A 20,074-nucleotide genomic window follows, 5' to 3' on the forward strand; every position below is an offset into this window, starting at 1 on the left:
GAGATTCCATATCAGTTTTAGGATATGTACAAACCCAAGTACAGCCCTGGGTTTGCTTAAAGTTCTTTTTTTTTTAATAATAATAAGTGTATTCGACTCCCCATCATTTATTTCACTCATCCCCCTACCCACCCCCCTTTTGGTAACCATAAGTTTGTTAACAGTTTCTCTCTCTGTCTCTTCTTTTTCCTTTGCTTATTTATTTTGTTTCTTAAATTCTACATATGGGTGAGATCATATGGTATTTGTCTTTCTCTGACTGACTTATTTCACTTAGCATTATACTCTCTAGCTCTATCCATGTTGTTGCAAATAAAATTTCATCTTTTATGGCTGAATAATATTCCATAGAATATACATAGCACATCTTCTTTATCCATTCATCTATCATTGGACACTTGGGCTGCTTTTATAGTTTGGCTACTGTAAATGCTGCAATAAACATAGGGGCACATGGATCCTAATTCGAAATTAGTGTGTTTGTATTTTTGGGATAAATACCCAGTAATGCAATTTTAGGTTGTAGGGTAGTTATATTTTTAATTTTTTGAGGAGCCTCCATACTGTTTTGCATAGTGGCTGTAGTAGTTTACATTCCCACCAGTAGTGCATGAGGGTTCCTTTTTCTCCACATCCTTGCCAATACTTGTTGTAGAAAAATGGTTTTAATCTTCTTTCCATGTTTTGTAGAATTCTCCAATGAAGCCAACCATTATTGGACTTTGTTGGGGGAGTTTTGCTTCAATTTCTGTACTAGCTATTGTTCTATTCAAAATTTCTATTTCTTCATGATTCAATTTTGGTAAAACCATACTTTGTTTGGCTGACAACTAACATCTGCTCTTCCTTTCCCAATTGAATGTGGTTATTTAAACTACAATAGGAAACTATGTGTTTGACAATGGCCACTACAGTTGGTTAGCAACTCTCCAGCTGCAACTCACACATTTGTTTCTGTTTCAGAAGTGGCTGGCATTTATTTAGCATCTACTGTGTGAAAAGCAATTTGCATATATTACCACTCATGTCCCGGTATTCTGGAAAGGAATTCCCATAGTTGTCTCCATCTGGCAGATGAAGAAAGAGCAAACAGAAATGTTTACATAATATTTTTAGGATTACAATGCAATATATAGTCAGTGATGCCTTATAATTTTATTGACACAACTTTTCCTTTTTTAATGATATACAAAATTTATGGTGTTTTAGATTTGGGCAAGTCTTAGAAATTCACTCATGGAAACACAGCTAATAAGCAGTGGCTTGTTTGTTTCCAAATCTGTCCACTTAATTCTGTCTCTACCCTAGTGAAATGGATGGTCTTCCATCAGGAAAGAGCACAGGTTTGAAAGAAATATTCATGAGGCAGTGCAGGCATACCCATCTAACCTGCCCAATAATGCTTTGTAATCAATACAAGAGGAAGTATATAAGTCAGAACCATATCTAAATGTAGTATATTTCACTACTTTTCTTAAAAGTTCAAACCATGCTCCTTATACAATACACTCAACTCATTCATAAGCACAATTTCTCTACCATTACCAGTTAAGTATATCCTATTCTGTTAAGTGGAAAAGTGGTAGGTAGAAATGTGCACAAAAGAATGGCAAATTCAGGAAGTAAAGAAGGAAGAGATCAATACTAGATATAAAAAGTTTTGTGAACATCTGCATAGTCTGTTTGATAGCCAACAATGATATTAATATTTCAATATCATTCATTATTGGTCTTTGCTGCTTCTTTCCACTTTCCACCAACATAAGTGAGATGTGACTGTCATTTGTATTTACAACATAGTGTTAGAATCATTGGCTGAATACTTGGGTTGGATATATTTTAATACTTTACTTTCTGTGCAGTCTTTAACACCACTTTGTGAAGATGACAACCATGCCCAGGAAATTGTTAAGAAGCTGGAGAAGAGTATTACTTTCCTTAGCCAGTGCACTGCACGAGTGGCCAGTAGGGCTGAGATGCTTGGAGCCATTAATCAGGTAATCTGTCTCCGTTTCTTTTGCTATGATGAAACTACTAAAAATTACTATTTCCCCTGAGATTATGGATTACAGTTCTAGGAAGAAGTTTTTAAAAATACTTCTGTGTTGTACAAGATTTACGTATTTAATACAGAAAAAATGGAAAATGGAATATGCAAATAAAAATGTAAAAAAAAATACCCTCTCATAATAGCATTATCCAGGGACAGTCATCTAAATCATCTGTTCCAAATATCAATTTCACACTTTCTCCTTTCTCCTCAAATCTTCATCATGTCCTTCCCCATCTTCTCTATCAAATAACGACTTTGCTTCCTGCCTCAGGGAGAACTTGGAGTCATTTGGAAGGGAACTGCCACAAGTTCCAAACCTAGTAACATCTCAACCCTCATACTTTGCCTTCCTTCACAGTACAAAACATGAGTTGTTTCTAATCCTGTCTAAGGCTAACCATCTCAACTGTATACCAGAATCCATCCTCCTAATTTACTCAGAGTCTTGGGGTCTGATTCTCCCTATTTTTCTTCAAAAATCTTCAACTTTCCCCACTGTATTGAATCATTCTCATGAGAACACATATATATTGTCTTTAAGATGGAAAAAAACACAAAAACAAATAAAATAATCTTTGACCCTTTCTTCTTTGACTACCACCGTTTCTCTGCTCCCATTTCCAGCAAATTTCCTCAACAGAATTGTACTCATGGTCTCTAATTTGTCCCTCCCATTCTCACTGAAATCTGCTCTAATTGGCCTTAACCTACCTATTTTCCTTAACCTATCTGCTATATTCAGCATGGCTGAGCTCTTTCTTCTCCTGAAAATACTCTCCTCACTAGGCTTCTAGGTACCACATTCTCCTGTGTTTTTCTCTCTACATCATGGGTCACTCCCTTCCAGGCTCCTGTGTGGGTCCCACCATTCTCCCAGGCCTCATCAGTGGGGCCCAGGGCTCCATCCTTGTACATGTAATGTTCATCTTCTTCAATCCCCATACCATCTTATGTAGTCAGCTGATGACTCCAAAATTCACATGCTTATCCTAAGCCATTGCTGTGAGTTCCAGACTAGAATATACTAACTACAGATGCAGCATTTCCACTTGGATGTTTGACAGACAATTCAAACAACATATATATATTATTTGACAAACAATTCAAACATATAAAAATAAACTGCCCATGGTCTCTCCAAAACTGGTTTTACTCATAATCTCCTTATCTCAGTCAAGGGTAACTTCCCTTCCAGATTATCATATTGAAAATCCTTGGGAGCAATTCTCAACACCTTTCTCTCACACTCTACCTCTAATGCTACAGAAAATCCTATTTACCATCAGAATATATCCAGAATTCAACCACATGTTTCTTTCTCCACTGCTACCACCTTGATCTAAGCTACCATTCTATGTTTTAGAGATTAATACAATATTTTTCTAAATGGTCTGCCTGTTTGCATTCAAACCAAATACTCCCTGCAACATAATCTGTTCTCCATAAAGCAGCCAGAGTAATACTTTCAAAACTTAAGCCAGATCATGTTTCTTTTTGGTTCAAAGTCCTCCAGTGGCTCCTCAGTTTTTTTCAGAATAAAAACCAAAATCCTTATGATGGCTTAAAAAGATCTACATGATTCCCCTACCCTCTTACATCTTGAAATTAATTTCCTAAGTTTATCTTCCTGAATTATTGCACTCCAGCCAGACTGGTCTCCTTTCTGCTCACCAAATATGGGAGTAAAAATGTAGTTTGTTTCGAATGTGTTCAAAATTAGTGACTATCAACTTAATATAGACTCCTATATACTTAGGATGTTAGATACAAATTTTAATGGTAACCACAAACCAAAAACCTATGATAGATACACAAAAACAAAGAGAAATGAATCCAAGCATAACACTTGGAAAATCATCAATCACAGTGGAAGAGAGCAAGAGAAGAAGAAAGGAAGAGAGAACTACAAAATAAATGAATAAATAAATAAATAAATAACAAAATGGCAATGAGTACATATGTAGCAATGATTACTTTAAATGCTTTAATCAAAAGACATAGGGTGACTGAATGAATAAAAGGACAATACCTGTCTATATGCTGCCTACAAGAGACTCACTTCAGAGCTAAAGACACATATAGACTGAAAGTAAAGGGATGGAAAAATATTTCGTGCAAATAAAAATGAAAAGATCTGGGGTAGCAATATTATATCAGACAAAATAGAATTTTAAACAGACTGTAACAAGACACAAAGAAGGTCATAATGATAATGGGATCAGTCCAACAAAAGGATATAAAATAGTAAATATCAATGCACTCAACATAGAAGCATCTAAATACATAAAGCAAATATCAATAGACATAAAGGGAGAAATTGACAGTAATACAGTAATAGGAGGTCACTTTAATACATCACTTACATCGATGAATAGATCATCCATTCAGAAAATCAATAAGGAAACAGTGGCTTTGAATGACACATTAAGACCAGACAAACTTAATGGACATATACAGAATGTTCCATCCCAAACTAGCAGAATGCACATTCTTCTCAAGTGCACATGGAAAATTCTCGAGGTTAGATCACATGTTAGGCCAAAAACAAAATCTCAATAAATAAGATTGAAACCAAGCATCTTTTCCAACCACAACAGTGTGAAACTAGAAATCAATTTTAAGAAAAAAAAAAAAAACAACTTGAAAAGACACAGACACTAGGAAGCTAAACAATATGCTACTAACCAACCAATGGGCCAACAAAGAAATCAAAGGGGAAGTCATAAACACAAATGAAAATGAAAATACAGTGGTCTAAAATATTTGGGATGCAGAAAAAGCAGATCTAAGAGGAAATTTTATAATGATACAAGCCTACCTCAAGAACCACAAAAAAATTTCAAACAATCTTACCTTACACATAAAGGAACTAGAAAAAGAACAAAGCCCAAAGTTAGTAGAAGGAAGGAAACAATAAAGCTCAGACCAGAAATAAATGAAATAGAGGCCAAAAAAAAAAAATCAATGAAAACAAGAGCTGTTTTCTTAAAAAGATAAAGAAAATTGGTAAGCCTTTAGCTAGACTCATTAATAAAAAGAGAACTCAAAATCAGGAAAGAGAAAAAATAATGACTGATATCACAGAAATACAAAGAATTATGAGACTACTATAAAATATTATATATCAACAAATATAACAACATAGGAGAAATGGATAAATTCCTAGAAACATACAATTTCCAAAACTGAATAAAGAAGACATAGAAAATCTGAACAGGATTACTAGTAATGAATCAGTAATCAAAAAACTGTCAACAAAAAAAAGTTTAGGATCAGATAGTTTTGCAGGTGAATTCTTACCATACATTTAAAGAATAGGTAGTACCTATCTTCCTCAAATTATTCCAAAAAATAGAAGAGAAAGGAAAGCTTCCAAATTCATTCTATGAACTCTATGAATTCATTCTGTGAATATCACCATTACCTGGATACCAAAACCAAAGACGCTACAAAAAAGGAAAACTACAGGTCAATATCCCTGATGAACATAATTGCAGAAATCCTCAACAAAATATTAGAAACCAAATCCAGTAATACACTAAAAGAATCATTCCCCACATTCAAGTGGGATTTGCTCCAGGTATTCAAGAATGATTCGATATGTGCAAATACATCAGATTCACAAAATGAAGGTTAAAAACCATATGATCATCTAAATAGCTGCAGAAAAAGCATCTGACAAAATTCAACATCCATTCATAATAAAAACTCAACAAAGGGGATTTAGAGGGAACATACCTCAAAATAAAAAAGGTCATATATGAAAAACCCACAGCTAACATCATACACAGCTGGAATATTTTCTTCTCAGATCAGGAATAAGACCAGGATGTCCAGTCTCACCACTTCAACATTGTACTGGAAGTCCTGGTCACAGAAATTAGCAAGAAAAAGAACTAAAAGGCATCTAAATTGGTAAGGAAGAAGTAAAACTCACTATTTGCAGATGACATGATACTATAGCTAGAAAACCCTAAAGACTCCACCAAAAAACTATTAGAACTAATAATTAATTTCAGTAAAGTTGCAGGATATGAAACCAATATACAGAAATTGCTTGTATTTCTATACACTGAAAATGAAGTAGCAGAAAGAGAAATTGAGAAAACAATCCCATTACAATTGCACCAATAATAATAATATATCTAGAAATAAATTTAACCAAGGAAGTGAAAGACCTGTACTCTGAAGACTATAAAACAAAGAAATTGAAGATGACACAAATGGAAAGACAGTCCATGCTTATGGATTGAAAGAATTGATATTGTTAAAATGTCCATATTACCTCAAGCAATCAATAGATTCAATGCAATTCCTTTCAAAATACCACCAGCATTTTTCACAGAACTAGAATAAATTATCCTGAAATTTATCAGGAGCCACAAAAGACCCTGAATAGCCAAAACAATCTTCAGAAAGAAGAACAAAGATAGAGGTATCATACTGCCAGACTTCAAGATATACTACAAAGCTGTGGCAGTCAAAATAGTATGGCACTACCCCAAAGTAGACACATACATCAGTGGAATAGGATAGAGAACCTAGACATAAACCCTCATGTATATATGGTCAATTAATCTACAACAAAGGAGGCAGGAATATACAAAGGGGTAAAAATCTACAGTTATTAAAGCTCTAGTCTTAGGGATAAAAAGTACAGCATAGGGAATGTAGTCAATAAATTGTAATAATGTATGGTGACAGATGGTAACTACACTTATGATGGTGAATGAAGCATTGCATAATTGTCAAATCATTATATCATGCACCTGAAATTATGACAATATTGTATGTCAACTATACTTCAATTTAAAAAAAAATCCTGAGAGTTAAACTTTTCGAGACGTTATATAACTGAAAATGTTTTTATTTTCCTACTTAATTGATAGTCTAACTGGGTGATAGATTCTAGGTTAATTTCCTTTAGAATTTTTCTTGCATTGTTTCATTTCCTTCTGAATTTCTGGTGTTGCTGTCAAAGTTTGATGCCATTCTGACTCTTGAGCTTTTGTTTATGCCTTTGCTTACTTTCCAGAAGATTTTAGGATATCCTCTTCTCCCTACTGTCCTTTTTTTTGGTATGAGTTTATTTTCACGTACAGGCGCTGGGTGGATATAAGCTGGCAAGTTCTTGAGTTCTAGAGATTTTTTTAAAAAATTATTTCCTTTTTCTACATTCTGTGGAATTTTCCTATGTTTTCTTGAAGTCTTGTTCTTTGCCTGTTGGATCTCCTGAACAGGTCCTTTTTCATCTCTTTTCTACTTTTTAGTGTTTTTGCTCCATTTGGGGGGATATTTCCTCAACCTTAACCTTGAAGCTCTTCTCTTATGTATTTTTGTCATATTTTTAATCCCCAAACTTTATTTTCAACATGCAGCTTTTTAAGATCTTGTTCTTATTTCATGGATGCAACCCTTAATCTTAACTCTGACGGTATTTCTAGTTTCTTCAAAGACTTTGGGTAGTTGATCTCCTCCAGCTTGCTTTTCTAGTGCGGATTTTCCTCTTTCATGGTTAGAGGCTTTTCTCTGATTAGTGATGATCCACTATATAGCTGAATGGGAGCTGTGTGTATGTTGGGCAGGGGAGGTTCTCATTGTCTCTGAGCTTCACACAAGCTAGGATGTCTCTTTGGGATATTCTTAATGTCAGTAATGTTAAGACTTTTATCTTGCTGTGTTAGATTCCTCAGAGGAAAACCTTCCAACCACCTGCTTTGAGAGTATAAGCCTGGCTGCCAGTGTTTGCAAGTTGGAGGGAGAAATCAGGCTAGGTATCTCACTATTTAGTATGTATACAGACTTTTGCTTAATCTCTTCTTTTCTGTATGATTCATTCACCATCAACTATCTGTGACTGCCCAATCCACAGGCTGTTTCTCTCTCTCTAAATATTCAACCTTTGTGGTCTTTCGTCAAAGTGATGAAGGGAAGTTGCTCAGCTGGTCTGAGTAAGGAGATCTGTGGATCTAATCATTTTTCATGCAGATTTTCAACCATTTCTTCTGTTATATATCTACCTTCAAGTTTAATTTGAGGCACCTTTAAATCCTGAGCTTGCATGGCTTTCTGTGGTGCAGTGCAGGTTGCTTGCAGGCTTACTGCTTTTTTTTTTTTTTTTTTTTTTTTTAGAGTTCACCTTTTTCGGGTCTTAGACATTCATCACTAGTCCTACTAGCAAGCTTTCAAAATTTTATTATATCTTCTTCTGTTCTATTTTTCTTTGTGTACTCATGTCTTCTTTAAAAAAATGCCTTTATTGTCACTTTAGGGGAATTTAGGGATGGAGTAAAGATAAATGCATGTGCCTAATCACCATTTTTAAACTGGATACCAAGAATAGTATTTTCACTGTAAATTTATTCTTTTTTTTCCTACTAGGAAAGCCGAGTTAGTAAAGCAGTTGAGGTGATGATTCAGCATGTAGAAAACCTGAAGAGAATGTATGCCAAAGAGCATGCTGAATTAGAAGAACTGAAACAGGTTCTTCTGCAAAATGAAAGGTCTTTTAATCCTCTTGAAGATGAGGGTAATAAAAATTTAATAGTATCAGTTATGTTTTTCTAACATTCTCCTCTTTCATTCTCTCTTACAAATTCCTATTATGTCTTTGATATAAAAACTTTAGATTAAGGTTATGTTAGAAGAATAACTCATTCCTGTTATTTATGTAGCCCAAATGCTATAGATATTATTTAGAAAACAGGTTGAGAGACCAGAAGGATTCTTTGGTAATGACACCAAAAAATTCATTAAATTAGATTGCTGACATGAAAGAATATATGTAATACAACCCATCGAGTTTACCTAATGTTCTCCTATTTAGGGTATGTTAGAGTTGGCTTTTTCTCCACACATAAAACACAGTAGGTTAAATGAGCCACTTTCATCAACAATGGTTTTGTATTTCTCAAAGAAGGAATGACTGTGGCATAGTAAGCTGGCTGATGGATTGGATAATAGACATCTGAGACCATGGAAAATACCTTAAAACATAAGGTTTATATAAAGTTTTAAATAGTGTGAACCTTTCTGAACAGAATTATTCTAATGATCTGTTCCCTTTTCTAGAAAAAGTAATCACATTTGATAATCTTCTGATCTGTAGTTTCATTTATTCAGCATACATTTCTTTAGCGCCTCCTATGTGCTGGGTAAGCATTGTGGACATCTGTAGTGACATAGAGGATTGCATTCCATCAATTAAAGTGGTAATTGTTATGAATCACAAAATAATAACCAGATACTTTTATTGCTCAGTAGTCTCTGGGGTCTTATTTTCTGACTTTTGCTCTTCTTTGTAAAGAATTAAGACTGTTGCAAAAAATTGCATATGTAATTCCTAAAATGTGCAAATGTGTTTTTCCTTTCAGATGACTGCCAAATTAAAAGACGCTCATCTTCTCTAAACTCCAAGGTGATTACTAATTGTCTATCAAGTGTTACCGATGAGATGGTTTTAAAATATTATTTGAAACATGGCTTTACATGTAAATCATATGTCTGTGTTTATGTAGTTATGTGTGTATATATGTATGCTTTTATACTTACTGTATGTGTACATCAATTAAGTTTCTCCAAAAGCAGGAGGAAAACCAGATAGTTTCTCTTTCATATAAAACCAGAGTTGGAAAGAGGCAGTCCCAAAATGGTAGAGAAGCTTCACAAAATCCAAAAGGCCCAGTCTCCTCTCGCTGCTTCATCACCCGCAGCCCTTTGCTAACACCTTGAGGTCTAGGATGGCTTCATCGGTTCAGGGGCACCAACTCCTCATGGAGTCACATTCTAAGAAATAGGAAGAAGCAAAAATGGATATTCCCTCTCCCTCTCATAATTCCTAGAAATCCCAGATAACATTTCCCTTTTGTTTCTTGGTTGAAAATGAGGCTGGAAAACCCGTTTTTAATTCTGGAGTCTTTGTGCCTAACTAGAAACTCAAGGAGGTTTTTTTACACCAAGTGAAAAGGGGAAAATGGGATCTTGAAAGTCAACCAGCAGTTTTTGCCAGTTTGAAAACCAGGATTTCAGACTTTTTTGAGCAAGAGACTTTAAAATCATTCCATCCACATCTCTTTCACAAATGAGGAAAATCACTTTCACATAAGTTAAGTGATTAGTTATGATCACGTAGTGGCAGGACCATGGTGAGAACCCAAGTTTCTTGGACTGCAATTTTATATTTTTAATATTCAAATAACCTATACAATTAAATTAGGAATGGTGGTATAAGAAAAGGATTCACCTTAAGCTTCTTTAGTCTATCTCCTACATTTAATATTACATTTTTATTTCCTGAAGTTAAACTTTAAGAACCACATAGTAGTATATCACATTTTCCTCTGCAAATCTCAATGCTGATATGTAAATATATCAATTTATCAAAATATGCCCATCTTTAAATGTGCTAAATGGAAAAAGTGAAACCACGAAAAAAAAAAAAGCTAGAAAATAGGTACATATTTATCGCCTCTTGAGTTGGGGAAAACCTAGGCATAAAAAAAACTCTACAGCAAAAGACAGATTTGGCTGCATTAACCATGAAAAACATTTCTGTCAGAAATATCATTAATAATATGGGCAAAAATCATGAACAGATAGTTCTCAGAGAAGATATATACATGACTATTAAACATTTAAAAAATGTTTAATGTTACTAGAAACCGAAACAAAAAGCCGTATCTGACTGGCAAAAATTATACTCATCGGGTGTTGGGAGGAGGTAGAATATAAATTGGTAGAATATTTCTGGAAGGCAATTTGGCCATAACAAAATATGTCTACTGTTTAACTCAGCAATGACCAAACGCAGGTATGTGTAGGTACAAGGATATCCACTAGTGTTATATATATACAATGATAAAATACGGATAATTTTCTAAATGTACTTTTTGCCCCCTTTGGGTAGCCATCTTCTCTTCGGAGAGTGACCATTGCCTCTTTGCCCAGAAATATAGGAAATGCAGGAATGGTAAGCAAATTCTTAAGTGTTCTTAGCCAAAAGCAAATTAATTTTCATATAACAAAACATAAACTTCACTAAATTGACATTTCATTATTTTTTAAATTATTTCTGAATTTTAAAGGTGGCTGGGATGGAAAATGACCGATTCAGTAGGAGGTCAAGCAGCTGGTAAGTGTAATTTTATGGTTGCCCTTTGGGAACCACCTCCTGTTTTATAATTGACTGAAGTAAATGTTTGCAATAAGTAATAGAGTAACATTTGATTTACACAGAGTACATGCACAATAATTATAAAAATAGGTGTATAACCATGAAGTTTTGTAATGAAGCATAATGTGAATATGCCAACAAAAAATAGTACTTATAAATTGATAATGGCTACGGATATATTTAATTTGACAAGTGGCTATAATCATCTTTATTTAGGCGTATTTTGGGGTCAAAGCAGAGTGAACACCGTCCCTCATTACATCGATTTATTAGCACCTATTCCTGGGCAGATGCTGAAGAAGAAAAATGTGAACTAAAGTAGGTGAAGCTTGGTGTGTTTATTAACCTGATGTGAACTGGGAAATAGTGGGGATCACTTTTACTCTATGGAAATGAGATCGATGCTGCATCATCAAAAAGATAATTAAGACTTTTATAAACTGTAGAGCATTCTATAAATGTTATTTGCAAATACATTCACTCTTTAGTACCTAAGGTTTGAGGTCTTGAGTTAGAGAAGACCCTTAAATTTGCCAGAATTGTGAAGATTATTTTTTTCCTGTATAGGTAATCTGGCCATCTGAGAGAAAGGTCAGTATAGAGCCACAGAAGTAAAATGTCCATCTACTTAGATTAAAAAATGAAACAAAACATGAATTATATATATGTATGTATAGCATATGGGCACATATGTAAATTATGTGCATTATATATACATCTATCTTCCCTTTATGTGTAAATGAACAGTAGGGGAAACGTAAAATGCTATATTGCTATATGTCTGTGTAGCAAGTTAAATAAAATCTTCTATAGCAAAAGGTAGACAGCTGAGGAGAAAGGACATGAAGAAATGCTGCCTCTAAGTCCTGCGTGAACATTGGACAAACTATTTAACCTTATTTGGTCTGTTTCCTCATCTGTAGAGATCTGACTGAAATGGCTTTATGTTCTTTTTATACATGTTTGTTGCCTGCCTACTCTGTGGTATATACTACATTCGATCCTAAGGGGTATAAAGAAGAGTAAGACATAGTGCCTACCCTCAGTTTTTTTGTTTTTTAAATAATCCTGGGAGTCTATTGCATATGTTGAAAATTCTTTTCAGATTTAGAGCAAATGTAATGGAGTTTTCTTACCTGGGTGAAAAAAAATCAAGTTTTCTCCAAAAGATTACAATCTATCTTTTGTTTTTTTGTTAGTACAGTATGATTTCTACTGAGAAGTCTTTGCAAACAAAAAAACTGAAATCTTGAGAAACAAGAATCCAGGCATTTGGACCTTGTTTCCTTTAAACACTAAAACCACCCACACACATTCCCTATAGAAGTCCAACAAGAAAAGAAAAAAAGAAAAAAAAACTTTGAGAAACAGTTCCCTTTGGCAACAGTGAGGGCCTAACGAGCTTCTAATTTCAAAATTCAAATCTAACTAGGAACTTTTTAGTGAACATGATAATGAAACAAGTTTTGTTCAGGTTAAAGGAACTCCTGTAGATAGCAATTGGATTGAAAGTATTTAAAATACAATCATACTATTTCTCAGCTCGTTAAATATTAATTGTAGCTAGCTTTGTACTGAACATATTTTTATAAACATTTTTATAAAAAGATTTATAAAATATTTCAAAATTAAGATTTTTAAAGAAGAAATGGCATTTTGATGTTACTCCAGTTTAGCATAAAATCCACTGTTAATAGATTAATTATATGGTAGAAGGAGAAAATATTTTACTACATATTGAATAAAAAAATACGGAAGAAGAAATATTCACATTTGTTTTTTAAAGTATGATTACACATACACAAACAGGGAAAGAAATCACAGATTAATAACACTGGTTAATTATGAGTGGTGATAATTGACTAATTTCTGCATGTTCTTTGTAAATTTCTCCTTTTGCTTTGGATAGTATCTCAACTTTCTACAACAAACATTTTCCTAAATATAGTAAGTATTAAAAATTAAATTCCTATAAATGGTTAAAAACATAAATTTAGTGATTTGAATTTTAGAAATAGTTGTTTTGCTTTAGAAAAATATATATCTAAAGCCTCTTTAGTAGTACAATCTAGCAATATTTTATAAATAATCTGGTACATTATCCATAGTTTCAAACATTTTTAAAAATACTTATTTACAGAAGTAAAGATGACTCAGAACCATCTGGAGAAGAAACAGTAGAAAGGACAAGAAAGCCAAGTCTTTCTGAAAAGAGAAATAATCCATCAAAATGGGATGGCTCGTCAATGTAAGTTGTCTACTTGCTCATGATACCATTTTCGTAGAATGGGGAAAGATAAGGCAGGGTTAACAGTATTAATTTTAGTCAAAGTACTAAAAGACTTGTCAAATTGTTAAATTTAGGGTAAAAAAACAAATTTCGCATGGTGTACAGGAATTATGCCTGCATGTGTAAGAGTTCAGTGTTAGGAACTTGGCCCTGGAGTCAGATGGCCTAGGCAAGTTCATCCATTATTGAACACCAGTTTATCTAGAAGATAGGAATGATAATGGTAGCACCTGTGGCATTGTTTTGTTGTCATGATTAAATAACTAGCACATGTAAAATGCTAAGTGTAGTGTCTAACACAGTTAACTATTTTCAAAGACCTATGATATAATAATCTTTTCTTATGGGTGTTTCTAAAAATAGTTTAAATTTCAATATAGCAAAAGTCCAGGGTATGGTGAGAAGTATGTGACATAGGTATATACACACATATCATGCTCTACCCCAAAAATAACATTTTTGTTTCTACTGTAGGAATAGAAGTTGCCTTACTCAATTGAAAGAATGAGATAAATACTCAAATGTTCTTGTTAATAGTTAAGAAATGCTATGGTGATGATCTGAAAATTAGGTGTCTGTCTCAGGCATTATTTACCTCTAAATCATTTCTCTAATTCTAAAAATTATTGGGGGTGGGGATGGGGGCAAATTGTAGTACAAACCAAGACAGCAGGTCACATTAGGTAGCTTCTTACAAGGCAGTGTTGGTGGCAGATCAAGGATTTGATTGGCATTGTTGGCAAAAGGAGTGTTTCTAATAACAGATTGTTGCTATTACCAAATACTGACTTTGTATTTTCCTTACAGTTATGACACAATAGCTTCCTGGGCAACAAATCTCAAGACTTCCATCAGAAAAGCTAATAAGGCACTCTGGCTTTCTGTTGCATTCATTGTACTGTTTGCAGCTCTGATGAGCTTCCTCACAGGACGATTTTTCCAGAAGTCTGTGGATGCTGCTCCCACACCAGATGGGGACTCCTGGATGTCTCTAGAACAAATCTTGTGGCCATTTACTAGACTCCAACACAATGGACCACCACCAGTGTGACCAGAGCACATCTCAATGTGTGTGTCTTCATTTTTAAAGTTTCAGTATCTGAACTTTGTAAATTAGTCATTTTTAGCTGGGAAATTATAGCATAGAACCAGAGGGTCTCAGAAGGACTGCAAGATATTTTACATTCCCTCTTTCTGTGATTTCCTCCCAAATAAAATATAATGGGGAGGAAGCCTACCTATGATCTTTTAATGAGCTTTTTGAGGTGATCTTACATGTTGTTTGTTAAAATTTATTGAAATAAAGAACCATTCAAATCTTCATACAGTGAAAACTGAAAGTATTCATGGGAAAAACAACCCCACTTTTTAAAAAATAACATTTGAGTATAAAATGCTGACTAGATTTTAATAACCTACTGGAAATATATCAACTCATTACATTTTATTGAATAACCTGATTTTTTTCTCCAAACTGCTTGATTCTTCATACTGAACAAAATTTACCATTGGGGATTAAGAGTAGCTGAGTAATCTCGTCGAGAGTAGCATATAGCATACAGAATCAATAAACTGGCATTTGGAGCTCCTAATTTTCTCCATTGCTTCTTTGGAAGCAAAATCCTTAACCAGGTGATACAGAGTAGAATGAAACTCTGTTTCTTCTTTAAGGGCTTCAGAGAATGTTTCACTGTTTTCATTGATTTTGAGTCTCTGTGCTCTGTCACCACTAAACATTAAAAGGGTCCAGTTAGGATCCTGAACAGTTTCTTCTTCAGTAAGGTGTTCCCTCAGCTAAAGAAAAAGAAAATTTAGAGAAATCCATTAATAGTTCTTCTATTACGTATTTTAGCAGAGTGTAATTTGAATTAAGTCCCCCAACTTCCTAATGTAAAAGAAACATTCTTAGTGTCCCATTTCTTAAACCATGTGTTTATAGACCTTATCAAAATGTATTAATTCATTCAACAGAGATAATGTTGAAAAGCTATCATGTGCCAGGTATTATTCTAGGTTCTGGGGATATAACAAAGAAAGAAAACCAAACAAGTAGCAACTGCAACAATAAACGCTATCCTCAAGGAGTTTACATTCAAAATACACAAGTAAATATGGTGGCTCACTTATGCTAGAACATTCATCAGTCAGCATTTAGAATTTGATAAGATACCTTTGTTCTCAGGCAGTAAATGTGCCAGAAAGTTAAACTGGAGGCCTACCCATCTCTGAGGAAAACGTTTGTGAATCATAGATATATTCACATTAAAAGCTTCCATTTGTTCTTGTGTTGAGGTAAAGAGAGATAAGGACATTAGCCTAAAGTTAAGAGGGTTTGACACCATACTGGGCAATGAAGGCATGATCTTTACATAGTTCGGCTTTATATTTTTGACAAAATAAACAAAAGTGAAGTTTGAAAACTATTTTGGATGCTAATTTTTTTCACCTTTTCAAGAGGAGAAACTATGCTCTACATTCATTTAGCTTTTGAGTACCTTATCTTCTTTTGGAGGACAAAGTTTTATGGGTTTTTGCATACTCTACCTTAACTATAACTTTTTTTGAACTACATTCTACATTCCACTTGCTCCAACCAAATGCAAAAGCAGAACTTAGCAGGGCCAGTTGTCGATAAGCTTTAATTTCTACCAAGGGTTCCTGTCAATATAAAAACAAATACAATTGGTCATAGAGCTTCACAACAAGCCTCTCTTCCATCTTTGGCCTCCTACAGTCGCTTCTCAGTACAGAAAAATCCATTTAAAATGTAATATTAGATGACCGCCCGGTCAGGACAAGGCAATGGTGTTGCCTTTCAGAAGAGAAACCAAGGTCCAAACAATGACTGACAAGGGGTCTGATGTCCCGTCACATACACCCCATAATCTATCATCTCCTTTTCTTCTTCCTTTGCTTTTTTCACTTGGCCTAATTCCCCACCTTCAAGTTTTGCTTAGATCTTACCTTCTCATTGAGCGCCCCCTCCTCCAACACCGTTTGCCATCGTATGCTGCACTAGCCCCATGATTCCTGACCTGCACTTTTTTCCATAGCACTTAGCACCTTTTGACATACTAAACTATAAACATAAAAAGTAAGATGATTTTTGCTTTCCTCTGCTAGAACGTAATCTCCACAATGGCAGGGACCTTTGTTTTATTCACTAATGGATCCTAAGCACCTATGACAATGCCTAGAATATAAGTGTTTAGAAAAAAAATTCTTGGATATTCTGCAATGACTAGTATACTACATTCAGCATTTGTAGAGTGGCAACTGAGTGCGTAAAGCCAAGGTGTTTTTTTTCTTGCACGTATGTACACTGTACTCATTTTCCAATGTTATAGGTCTACCTGTATTGTCACATCTGATATATGATAAACCTGTTCTTGAGTACAGAACTCTTCTGCCTAAAACATTTTTCCTGATTAGAACCTTCTTTGTCTTCATTTATATATCCAATTTATTAAATGTCTACTGATTTAAGGAAGACATTAAATCTAGAAGTGCTAGAAGAATGCTAGGTGATGAAAAAGCAGTCCCCATCCTCAAGGAGCACACAGTTTAACATGGAAGGATCTTATTTAACTAAAGCCTAATGGGTAACATGAAGCAGTATGCAGATGGGGAGCCTCTGCCAAGAAGCAGAAGGAAGTGGGTTCTGTATCAGTGCGTTTAATTTTGCCTGATTTGTCATGTTTGGGCAAATGTTGAGTCATTTCCTGTTTTAAGAAATCTTACATATGTCCATCCTGGAAGAAGGAAGAAAACATACAAAATGCAGAACTGGCCAGCTGTGGACAATGCTCCATTTGTGATATGAAGATCATACTACCGGCTTACTCTTTTGGGAAAGATTATTACACTTGAGACAACCCTGGGTTTCTGGTCTTGCCCTTTATTCCCTCCTTTCTAACTATAATCCTGTACATGTGGATATAGAAAACCTGCAACATACCTTAAGATTTACGTAAAATTTAGGACTTGCTAACATTCTAACTGCCCATTACATTAAATCTGGAAAGATTTGTTCTTACCTTATGATTTATAACAACATAAAAATGAGAGTGTCCAGTAGGAAAGATATTCAATCCAGTTTCTTTCAAAGCAAGAATAAAAGAAATAGGAGTCATCCATCTTCCTTCCAAAGTAGAGGAGTGTTTCTTGTTATCTACTTTGACTGATGCTAACATGCAGAGGTTTTCCTAATCTCAAGAAGAAGAAAGAAGCTGTTATGAATTATTACTTCGTTATTCCATTTCCAGACTTGACGTTCTTTATACCATTTGTTTTTTAGCCCTATATCATTCTGCATTGAGAAGAATGCAGGACAGCTATGTTTTAAGCCAGCTCCGAGCTTCGCCACAAAGTCTCCTTGTTACCTCACCCAATCAGTCAACCTTTTTTGGGCTTTATTTGAACAATCGAGGGACTAACGTCTCAGGTGTCCTCCCATCTTATAAGTTATGATCTAAGAACACTGATGATGGTCATATTGAATTACAATAGCCATTCGATAGCTATTCATGTTGCAACTTTTAAGGATATTTTTTTTTTACACATATAAAACAACATAATGAAAAATTATCTGGTTTTAAAGTCTGCAAAGTGGCAATTTGAAGGTGTACGGAGTTCACATCTCTCTCTTCCAGTTTTGAGGAAGAAGTCTCTTGAGAGTGGATCAAAAACTCTCGAAGTCATATTACAACTGGGCTTGTAGCTTCATTAATTGGTCTATTTCTACTAACTTTAGGGTTCAAAATTGGATCTCATTTATTACATGTTATTACCGATCCAATTACTATTTCATTTAGAATTTTTGTTTTATTTTGTTTAGAAATTGTGGCTCGGTCAGTTAAGCACCTGACTCTTGATTTAGGCTCAGGTCATGGGTTTGAGACCTGTGACCAGCTCCGTGCTGACAGTGCCTGCTTGGGATTCTCTCTCCCTCTCTCTCAAAATAAACTTTAATTAAACATTAGGAAAAAAGGTTAAAAAATTATGGGTCAAAGTATATTTTAAATATATTTATAAAAGACATTTCAAAATGTAAATCACCAACGATGGATTGCTTCGACATGCTGTCCTCAAAGAGGCTTACCTCTTTAATATGACTTACTATAACTGTGACTTACCTTAATTTGTATTTGTATCTCAGTAAATACCGTAGTCACAGTCAAAAGTACTTTATTCACATCAAGTGGTCTGAGTTCCCATGACTGGAATGGCATGTTAATATGAGTATCTTGAATCAAGGTAACAGGGCCAAAAGTTTCTAGGCTGAATGTTATAAGTCTTTCTTCTGATTGGTAAAGGACATTGCTGATGCCATCAGTCTGCCAGTGTTTACCTTCACAATAAGAAAGTCACAGATTCATTTTTTTCTACACAAAAATAAGATGAATGAAACCACCCAAATAACTGCAAATGTGTATAAATCTTTTACATTTAGAATAGAATCTCTACAAAAAGCCAACTTTCTGGGAGTTTCTTCTTGTCTACAGGATCAAGTCCAAACTCCTCAACATGGTATGTAACACCTTCAGAATGAAGACCCATGTTTCTAGCTTCATCCCTTGTACTTCCTTCACTTGTTTTTAGCTACACTTTTTTTTTTTGCCTCTCTCCCAACAATATCATATACCTCTGAGCCTCTAAGCACATGCAGTTCTATCTTCCTAGAGCACTTAATCTTACAGAGAACCTTTCTTCATTTAAAACAAAACAAAACAAAACACAACTTTAAAACTCACTTGTGGTAAGCATATAATTACTTTTAGTAAATACACCCAGTTGTGCAACCAGTACCACAATCCAGTTGACAACACTCTTATCCTCCCCATAAGATCTTTCTTGTCCATTTTATAGTTAATTACTCCCATTCTCACCTCCAGCCACAGGAAGTTTATTTACTTCCTGTCTCTAAAGATTTGCCTTTTCTGAACTTTTCATATAAATACAATCTTGTGATAGGTGGTCTTTTGTGTCTCTTACAACTCAATAATAAAACACAACCCAATTTAAAAATGGGCAAAATATTTGAATAAACGTTTCACCAAAGAACATCTATTAAAGGATAATAAACACATTAAAAAAGATGCTCAACGTTATCAGTTATTAGGGAAATACAAATTAAATCCCTGAAATACCACTTCATGCTCACTAGAATGATTAGAATCAGAAAGATAAATAATCACAAATGTTGGCAAGGATATGAAAAGTGGGAAACCTCATATAATGCTGGCAGGCATGTAAAATGGTACAGTTACTCTGAAAAACAATTTGACAGTTTCTTAAAAAGTTAAACCAATTTACCATTCAACCCAGCAATTCCATCCCTAGGTATATACTCAATAAAAAGGAAAACCTACGTCTACACAAACACTGGCATGTCAGTACCCTCTTAGTCTCTTAAGGCCCAGTTCAATATTGCATACCATGACAAGCCTTCCTTAATGCTCCAGGTGGACCCACTGTTCTTCTCCATAACACTTTTAGCTATTACAATAGTACCTTACTACATCGTATTTGTGGCTTTGCCTTGTCTGCCTCTCCTACA

General features: G+C 34.5%; 2 protein-coding genes across 6 annotated transcripts in view; one reads left to right on the forward strand and one right to left on the reverse strand.

Annotated features, from left to right (window-relative positions):
* The window catches only part of IRAG2 (inositol 1,4,5-triphosphate receptor associated 2), a 127,752-nt gene extending 112,914 nt beyond the window's left edge, over window positions 1–14,838 (forward strand). For all 3 annotated transcript variants that reach the window (XM_043564826.1, XM_043564824.1, XM_043564825.1), the window contains 8 exons: window positions 1,863–1,997; window positions 8,435–8,582; window positions 9,427–9,470; window positions 10,959–11,021; window positions 11,137–11,183; window positions 11,442–11,543; window positions 13,366–13,473; window positions 14,323–14,838. In XM_043564826.1, coding sequence (XP_043420761.1) covers window positions 1,863–1,997; window positions 8,435–8,582; window positions 9,427–9,470; window positions 10,959–11,021; window positions 11,137–11,183; window positions 11,442–11,543; window positions 13,366–13,473; window positions 14,323–14,566 — 891 coding nt within the window. In that variant the 3' untranslated portion in view covers window positions 14,567–14,838. The remainder of the gene's footprint in view (window positions 1–1,862; window positions 1,998–8,434; window positions 8,583–9,426; window positions 9,471–10,958; window positions 11,022–11,136; window positions 11,184–11,441; window positions 11,544–13,365; window positions 13,474–14,322) is intronic.
* Window positions 14,787–20,074, reverse strand: part of DNAI7 (dynein axonemal intermediate chain 7) — a 71,639-nt gene continuing 66,351 nt past the window's right edge. For all 3 annotated transcript variants that reach the window (XM_043564822.1, XM_043564823.1, XM_043564821.1), the window contains 4 exons: window positions 18,651–18,865; window positions 17,553–17,720; window positions 16,060–16,173; window positions 14,787–15,309 (listed from right to left, as the gene is read on the reverse strand). In XM_043564822.1, coding sequence (XP_043420757.1) covers window positions 15,031–15,309; window positions 16,060–16,173; window positions 17,553–17,720; window positions 18,651–18,865 — 776 coding nt within the window. In that variant the 3' untranslated portion in view covers window positions 14,787–15,030. The remainder of the gene's footprint in view (window positions 15,310–16,059; window positions 16,174–17,552; window positions 17,721–18,650; window positions 18,866–20,074) is intronic.

This window comes from Prionailurus bengalensis, chromosome B4, assembly GCF_016509475.1.
Source record: "Prionailurus bengalensis isolate Pbe53 chromosome B4, Fcat_Pben_1.1_paternal_pri, whole genome shotgun sequence".
In the NCBI taxonomy this organism is placed as follows: Eukaryota; Metazoa; Chordata; class Mammalia; order Carnivora; family Felidae; genus Prionailurus; species Prionailurus bengalensis.